This window comes from Crocuta crocuta, unplaced genomic scaffold (genome assembly GCF_008692635.1).
Source record: "Crocuta crocuta isolate KB4526 unplaced genomic scaffold, BGI_CrCroc_1.0 scaffold674, whole genome shotgun sequence".
NCBI lineage: Eukaryota > Metazoa > Chordata > Mammalia > Carnivora > Hyaenidae > Crocuta > Crocuta crocuta.
The window spans coordinates 543,160-552,221 of NW_027527972.1; the positions used below are offsets into that span (position 1 = coordinate 543,160).

The 9,062-nt window shown below is 48.6% G+C and overlaps 1 protein-coding gene across 1 annotated transcript; it reads left to right on the forward strand.

The window, feature by feature from the left end:
- The first annotated feature begins 1,608 nt into the window (after positions 1–1,608).
- PRDM8 (PR/SET domain 8) lies at positions 1,609–7,519 on the forward strand. Its single transcript, XM_077752815.1, is given in 5 exon segments — positions 1,609–1,866; positions 4,040–4,260; positions 5,245–5,476; positions 5,989–6,501; positions 6,503–7,519. Coding segments are annotated over 4 exon segments (1,194 nt in total). The 5' UTR covers positions 1,609–1,866; positions 4,040–4,041; the 3' UTR covers positions 6,733–7,519.
- Positions 7,520–9,062: the final 1,543 nt, after the last annotated feature.

Consider the following 9,062-nt stretch of genomic DNA (forward strand, 5'->3'; position numbering starts at 1 on the left):
GAAAATGGGGGGGGGAGGGGGGAGGGAGGAGGTAGACATTAAAAAGAGAACTCACCTAGTGAGAAACTACTCCCACATTTTTATTGCTCAGAAAAAACCTTCCTTGGCCTCCTTGGGTTTCGGGCGCAGCGAAGAAGGGCGCTCTTCGCTGCTCCACTGGGATTTAGAGGGAAGTCTCACAGCTGAGAGGGGATCAAACAAATACTGTACGCACCCTTTCCTTTTAAGGTGCTCTTTGCCAACCCCCAAACCACTTACCTCATTTCAGCCCTGGATTAAAAAAAAACCAACAAGAACAAAAACCGAAAAACGAGGCTGTGTCCTCCTTAAATTGTGGTTCTGCTCGGTCCACTTAAGCCGGCTACAGAATGATTCATCCTAAAGCTAACACCTCGTCCTCTTCAAAGCAGTGGTGTTGTGGGTGGGGCTGAAGGATTGGAGCCGTCTATACACTAAAGGTCTTTCTTCCCTTAGGAGTTGGGAGTTGAAAGGTGAAAGAAAACCCTGAGATTCCCCAGCGAAAATGTGTTGCGGCCCCTGTGGAAGGAGTCAACTTTCAGGCTGTTAAAGTCCTCAAGTCATTAGCTTCAGCTGCTGCACTAAAGGGACAAGCCAGCGCCTCTAAGTGGCTTAGCGCACAAACGAGGCTCCCGAGACGACCGCGGCAACCCCATCCGCTCTTCCGCCGCCGGCTGCATGTGAATTGCTCTCCGGAGCCCATCTCGGTAATAATTTTTACTTTGACTACCCCCCTCCGACACGGGCCGCCCCCAACATGGGACCCCCTCGGGACCTTCCTCCCAGGCAGCGGAAGAGCAAGAACTGCTTGAGCCTAGTAACCTGGATTCTTCCCACCCGTCTCCCCCTTCCCCCTTCCCCCGCCCAGGTACTCGAGTTCTGGGATCCGAGGGCCCCAGTAAGTCCCCTGCCGCGATCTGGTGGCGTCCGGCTGCAGCATTCTCACCCCATCTCCGGATCCGGGGTGGGGGAGGGGGGAGACTGAGCCAAGTTCTCACCAAAGCGCATCCTTTCTGAAATCTTGCTCGGAAGGGCTTGGTAGGGTGAGCGCTCCAAGGAAGAGCTGGCTCCGTTTTATCACCCTCAGGCAGCTAGCTGCACAAATCAGCGGCGGCTCGGCGGCCAGGGAATCCCTCGGGGCTAATCCGCAACCCCCCTCCCCTTCACCAAACTCAGACTGGGGAAATGTGCACGGGGTCCGTGCGCGCGCTGGGTGGCCGGCCAGCTCTCTGCCAGAGGTTCTCCAAGTGCCAAGAGAAACGGAGAAAGGCCCGCTCCAGTTCTTTTGGTACTCCCCTTTCCGACCTCGACACCGATCTCCCCTTCCTCACAGTCCCGGAGGACCACAGTTTTAGGAGGACGCGGGCCAGGCTGCGCTCAGAGAGGCTTTGCCACTTGGGGAGCCCAAGATCTGCGGGGCGCGGGCAGGCCAGGGACACCGCTTCGAGGCAGGCGGCGCCGGAGGGAGCGCCCAGCCCAGCAAAGAGTTAAAGGGAGGGGACGTGGGCTGTCACGCGTCATTGGGCAGATTATGTGCAGCAAACAAAAAGTGTGTGTCTGCGTGCCAGTCAGTCACTGCATCGGGTCCATCTGTACAACTCTCTCCGCGCGCTCTCGCTGTCTCGCTCTCGCTGTCTCGCTCTCTCCCCTCTTACTCTCTCCTCATCTCTCTCACCCTCTCTCTGTCTCTCTCTCTCTCTCCTCTCTTTAGGCACAGCCTACGAGACAGCAATACCAACACCTCTTGACATGGAAATGCACTGATACAATAGGCAAAAGAAGCACTCGATTGCCTCTCCCGGTTCCAGGTGGCCTTATCTGGGCGATCGGTTCCTGACCTTATTCTCGGTGAGTGTCCTGCTTTGATGTGGGAGGGGGCTGGGGAGGAAGGCAGGTTGGCTAGGGAGAGTGGAAATTTTTGCCGTCCGGCTCGTCATCAACCAGAAGCGAGGGGAACATAATTGTTGAGGGGATCTCTCCTGGCAGTAAGATTATACAAAGGGAGGAGCGGGTGGGGAGCACTTCTCGAGAGAAGCGAGCGACGGGGGAGCGCGCGGCCGCCAGACAATGCCTGNGGCTGCGGAGCTCCGAGGGGCTGGGCGCAGAGGCGACCGCACGCCGCCCGGCGAGCCCGGGCTCTCGCCCAGCGGTCATTGTGGCTGCAGGCTCGTGGCGGCCGCCGCGGCGACGCGAACCCCTATTAGCGCGGCGTAGCGAGGATCTTTTCACCGTATTGTTAGGTAGAACTGCATTTTAATGATTGCGTCCCTGCTGTTGCCCGAAGTGACGGGGCGACCTCCCGGCACAATGAAACGCTTGTGTGAAAGAGACTTTTAAAGGGAAGAGAGAAATTGAGGCATAAAACGCTGAATTGAGGAAACTGAAAAGGAGAGAATAGGATTCCGTTGAAAAGGAGACGAGGGATTCTGAAGGCTTTTTTTTTAACGTATTTAAATTTGCAATTAGAGATCAGAAGGGCTACCCTGTGTGGGGTAAAGATGCCCAGCGATAGATGCTATAATATAATAACGTAAGTTTCTACTTTATGGATATTTTCGCTTATTTCTATCTGGCAGATACAGCCCGATACTTGACATTTGGAGGATGTAGCGGAGTGAATGGAAAAAGAGGCTGACCAAAGTTTCATGCTCTGTTAGCTGGAAAGGGGGAGAAAAAAGCTCTACCTTGTAATCACATTTGCAAAATTAATTGGTTAATAGACATTAAGATAAAAATGGACGTTACTAATATTATTCCATAATGAACAGCTTCTCAGGAAAAGAATTAGGTCTACTCTTTCCTGCTACTTAAATTATACAAAGCATACATCAATTATTGCCTGTCTCGATGTTATTAGGGAAAAACCAACTTGGGGGAGTCTTTTAACCAGAGTTAAGAATGCAGTTAGTTCAAAGCCAGTTTAAAATTTAAATTCCTGCTTTGTTTTTTTTAATGACAAGTTTTTGAAGGGTGTCCAGTGGCAAAGGAAGGAAAATGTCTCTTTATGACAGCTTAATCGAGAGCCCTCCATCAGGGCATTACTCTCTCTCTAAATTGCTGTGGATTAGATATGGGGAGAGCCCATAGAGGTCTACACAAGTGGGGCTGCCCCCTCTTGCCAGACAGGGACATATCTGGGGAAGTGAGAATTCACCAGTCACTGCACATGCAGTATTTCAACCAGGGTACATTTTAGGCCTGCCCTGTACCTGCTCACTTCATGAAGTACGCAACTCAATCCACCGCCTTGTATAACAAGGTAACTGGGATTCAGCCTCATCCATAAATAAGCATGTCGAGAAAAAAATAATTACCTCTGCTTGCTGCTTTTAATTAAAGCCTCGGAGGGACACTGTTGGATTATGGTAATGAGCAGACATACGACGTCCCCTCTTGTAGGCTGCGGAGAAAGGTTAGCTGACACAGAATCAGTGGCCCAGACACTCCACTCGAAATTCATTCGCCATGCGTGGCTGTGTCTGCTTGCTCACCAAGGCTGCTCCCCTCTTTGGAAGAAAAAAAAAAATCCAAATCAACTCCTGGGCACCCAGTTCAATACATAAGAAGAGAGAAGAGTTTTTTCCCAAGGGTTGGAAGTTTTTTTCAGTCAGGAAAGTACATGCTAGTAAAAAATATATATCTATGTTTATATGTATACCATCGTTCTCCCTTAATCTGGCCCCAAATCCTGGCCCATCCTTCCCCAATGTAATGCAAAATCCCCGATCTCTCTTTCCTAGCCCTGTTTTCCTTCTCAAGAGCAATCCACGCTGATATCCCATTCTTCCAATTATTTTAAAAAGCGGGTGGGGGGAGGGAGGAGAGGAAAGTACTCCTTAGTTGTCATTTTCAAAATACGCCAGATTTAATCTGCCACTGGCTTTATTTTTGAAATAAGAGCTATACAAGAATCAGGCAAGTTCAAGAAAATGTTGTCTGAGAGCTGAAATGTTCTGTCTGGAATCATAGAGGCCAAAGGAATAATATAAGTTGTTGCCTTGTCCTATGCATCTGTCTCCAGTGATGGAGGATTCGGGCACCCAGCGGGGCATCTGGGATGGAGATGCCAAGGCGGTCCAGCAATGTCTAACAGATATTTTTACCAGCGTCTACACCACCTGCGACATCCCGGAGAATGCCATATTTGGTCCCTGCATCCTGAGCCACACTTCCCTGTACGACAGCATAGCTTTCATTGCGCTCAAGTCCACGGACAAGAGGACAGTCCCCTATATCTTCCGGGTAAGTCTTGGCCAGCTCCGGCATCGGGTCTGAGGGGAATGCCCTGTTGAAAATGGACTCAGAATCATTCTTATACAAGCTGAGATGGGCTCTGAATGTAGGAGGTAAAATAATGTGAGACATCCTATTTAACACATCAAATAATTTTAAAAAGAAAAATTAAACTCAAATTATTGTCCACTGATTTCTGGAACAAATGACAAAGTTTGATTTGGGGTGCCAGGTATATCTAATGAGCTGCCTCAGTCCTAGGCTTTCCTGGTGATGAACACAATTAACTTTGGGGGAGATTTCAACTAGGGTTGAAGCTGTTTGCATAGCAACTACCCTCTGTAAGTTCTTTTATTATAGGTATTGGGTGCAATTGTGTTCCATCCTAGGAGGCCTAGTTTCCCCTAAATGTTGCTCTTTCTAGTAAGCTAGCTAGTACCCAGAATTTGTATTTAATAAAGACGTTAATGGCTTGACAATAAAACATTGAATTCATACGTCCGAGTTTCAAGGTATAATTCTGCCTCTTCCTATTCTTTCTTTACAAAGAAAAACTATTACTTGTTTAAGGCGAAATTAGGAAGATGGATCAATGCCACAGAATAACTTCTAAGATCTAAGCTTGCTTTTTAACTTCCAAAAAGAAACAAAATCCCTCACACTTCTGTAATGTGAGGTAATTTAGAAGTGACTTCTCTAGAGATCAATACTAATTTAAATTGTAAGGAAAAATTTTCTCACCAATGTATGAAAACTACAGCTTCTTCTAATGATTGATACAGTGTTTCAAAGGACAGTTATCTTGCCTCCTGGTTACCAACACGAAGATGGGTACCGACTTGAGTCTTGGCTAAGCTTGAGCTCAGATAATTCTGTGGGAAAGAATAACATGAAGGAAATGGTCTGGTTCCTCTGGCTTCATTCTCTCACGAGAGTCTCCCTCCCCGCCCAACCCCCTCCCTCCTTGTATTCTTTCTTTTTTCCAAACTGTAGGTAGACACCTCAGCAGCAAATGGTTCTTCGGAAGGTCTCATGTGGCTGCGTCTTGTCCAATCAGCCAGAGATAAAGAGGAACAGAACCTTGAAGCCTATATAAAAAACGGACAGCTGTTTTACCGCTCTCTCCGCAGGATTGCCAAAGACGAAGAGTTACTAGTTTGGTACGGGAAAGAACTGACTGAGTTACTCTTGCTCTGCCCTTCTAGATCCCACAGCAAAATGAATGGTAGGTTGGCTTGCGACCGGCGACGGGGCCCTTCGCTATGGGAAAGACGCGGGGAGGCGGGGGCTCCCTCGAGCGCACTGGTGCCTTCCTCCCTTAGGGCGTCAGTGGCGGAAACTTCGCGCTGCGGCAGACAGGCGAGGACGAGTCAGAGACACTTGGCTCGATGACTGCACTCCTCCCCCGTCCCCCGCTCCCCAGATCAGGAGGGGCAGTTAGATCGGGTCGGACAGGATACTCTTTTCTCAGGCACTCAGGTCCTGAGAGATGAAGGTGGATTTGTGGGAAAGGTGATGGCAAACTGGTCTGGAGACGATGCTTAGTAATCATGTGGTGTGTCTGTGTGCGCGCGCACGTGTGTGTGTGTGTGTGTGTGTGTGTGTGTGTGTGTGTGTGTGTGTGTGTGTGTGTGTGTGTGTGTGTGTGTGTGTGTGTGTGTGTGTGTGTGTGTGTGTGTGTGTGTGTGTGTGTGTGTGTGTGTGTGTGTGTGTGTGTGGTGTTTTCTCACTAAGCAGGGTCGTCCCCTTACACATGCCTGGAATGCAGCCAACGTTTCCAGTTCGAGTTCCCCTACGTGGCGCATCTGCGCTTCCGCTGCCCCAAGAGACTTCACAGCGCTGATGCCAGCCCCCAAGAAGAGCAAGGCGGCGGCGTGGGCACCAAGGATCACGGGGGCGGGGGCGGCGCCAAAGACCAGCAGCCGCAGCCACAGGAGGCGCCCTTGGGCCCCGGCCCCAAGTTCGGCAAAGCCGGCCCCATCCACCACTACCCGGCCCCCTCCCCCGAGGGCAGTAACCAGCCCGCGGCAGGTGGCGGCGGCGGCGCCAAGCCCTCCACGGACTTTCACAACCTGGCCCGGGAGCTCGAAAACTCGGGGGGAGGCAACAGCTGCTCCCCTGTGCGGGGCCTCGGCGGCGGCGGCCACCAGGAGGCGGAGCTGAGTCCCGACGGCAACGCCGCGGGCGGCGGCAAGGGGAAGAGGAAAATCCTGGAGGAGGCGGCGGAGGGGGGCGGTGGGGTGGGGCTGGCGNTCCTTCACCTCCCTGTGTCTGCCCGCGCAGAACTGGTGTGCCAAGTGCAACGCCTCCTTCCGCATGACCTCCGACCTGGTGTACCACATGCGCTCGCATCACAAAAAGGAGTACGCGATGGAGCCCTTGGTGAAGCGGCGGCGGGAGGAGAAACTCAAGTGCCCCATTTGCAATGAGTCCTTCAGGGAGCGCCACCACCTCTCCAGGCACATGACCTCGCATAACTGACACGGAAGGGACCCTAGCTTTCCACGCGCGCGCACACTCACAGTCAAGCCACCTACAGGGAAAACACGCGAGGACATCCACCACCTCCTTGTGACCTGAAACCTCGCACCCGGAGACAGAAACACACACACACTCACACAAACACCTGCCCCACCCCCCAACCTTCTCACTGACCCGTTTACCTGAGACCGAGACCGGCATTATACACACGCGCACGCACACACGCACACACGCGCACACACACAAGACAGGATGGTGGATTTTTGATTCGGTGGGTTGTTCGAGGGGTTTTCTTTTGAATGCACGCATTTTCACTTTCCAAAAACAAAGGTACATTTTTAAAAATGTCATATATTGCAACATATTGATGCATTTGTCATACGTTTCTACTTAAATTATTAAGCACTTACGGTTTAGATGTAATAATTATATGTAAGGGCAAAATTTATTTTAGATATAAAGTAAAGGAGGAGGGTGAGATGCTTTCTGCATTTCTTGATGACAGTTTGTGTTCTTACAAAAATAATAAAATAAATAAAAAGGGGTCACCATTCAATTTAAGTTTCCAGGGGGAAGTGCATGTATCATGAAATGATTATGGACTTCAATGAAGAATGTCATCATTATGTAAATATGTATTTCCTTTTAATACAAAGTGTAATTTTGTGCCAGTGAAATGGAGTCTGAATAGTTATGTGTTTCTTTTATCCCTGGAAAGATTTATTAAACTTTATAGATTATCCAGGTATGTTGGATGCTTTGACAATAAATGACTATTTTCTTCAAAGCAATTATTTGGAAAGCGTTTTTAAATACTTGTTTTGTAGCTAAGGGCTGCACTTTGAGTAGATACCACCTATTTTCATTGAGTCTCTGAAGAGAAGAGATAGCAAAAGAAGATAATTAACCCTGTCGCACTTATATTTATTCACTCTAAGCCAATACTGAGCCTAAAAGTGAGAAGTCAAAGCTTGATTGTTGTTTGGAAAATCTTTAGCTGGAAAGTGGTGGTCTTCTTCACACGAGGACAAGTCATTTAGACAAAGATGTCTGCCATGAAGCTCACCTGGCAGTGGGATGTCAGCATTCTTTTCAGCACTAGGGTAATTAGCATCTTCACGAGTGGCCAGAGACAGTTTTCAGGCCTTGATCAGAGAAGCCAGATGAAAGACCCATCTTAATTCTACTAAGTGATGCCTACATAGAGGAGTATCCTGTCCTTTAGATCCCTTCAGCATTGTCGATGCCCATTAGCAGGCCCAATGGGGGAGTTTATTTAGAAACCAAGGTGAAATGACCATGGTAATCTGTGTATCGTAGGGCTCAGCTTTCCTTCTAAAGGCTTGAGCAGGTGCACTGCACAGCCTTTGTGGGGTGGGGTGGGAGGACCAGTCCCGGAGCATTACCAAACAGTGGAATCTGATAACTCTCCTCCTCTTCCGGCTCTTCCGCTTATGAAAAGTCTCTCTGTATTCTTCATATATTGACAATTCTTAGTTAAGAATTTCAGCAACCATTAGGTGCACATAAACGATGAACCTTTAGTTCTTAGGGTAGCACGCATTTAACCCATTCTCATCTTGAGTCACTCCACAAACACTCTCCTAACAGATACTACACTGATTCATCTATCACAGGAGGTATCCTTTCCCATTTTTTCCCCTTCTTCACATCTTGCCAGCCCTCCCTTATGCCAGAAGGACATTGTGAAAAAGCCTGCAATGGGAAACTTGCATATTGTCTCATTGAAGGCATTCAATGGTACCTCCTCTAAAAGAATTTTAAAGCCTTCATCATTTGAAGGTGACCACAGAACTAGTTATGATTAGGGCAAGGATCAAGACCAGGGTTAGGGCAAAGAATTGTATCCACAGTGTGAACCCTGCTTGGCGAAAAAGTGGGTTGACTTTCTTATCTAAGGACTGTTCTGTGCTATATTACTCTGAGGCCTGCTCTCAGTTTTCACAGGCAACAGTTGGATGATGTGAGACACTAATCCCCAGTAAAGTGGAATGAGAACACCAAAATTTCAGTTCTAACTGCTATTCATGTCTAACATGACTCTGCATCACAATTGGCATCATTTGATTTAACTGCATCTTAGTTTTCTCATGCACACGTTGAGTGAGGCAGGTTAAATTACTCTTAGCAATGGGAATTATTTTTGGTAATGGGTGAATCAGGTCCCAATTAAATCTAAAGGAGGATGTGTAGAGAAAAGACCAAGAATGGTCATGAAGCAAATTCAATGGCAAGAAGTGAGAAAAGTATTTAGGGGCAAATGAAACATGGGCCTCAAGAGATCCTTAAATCACAGTGCTTGAGAGGCA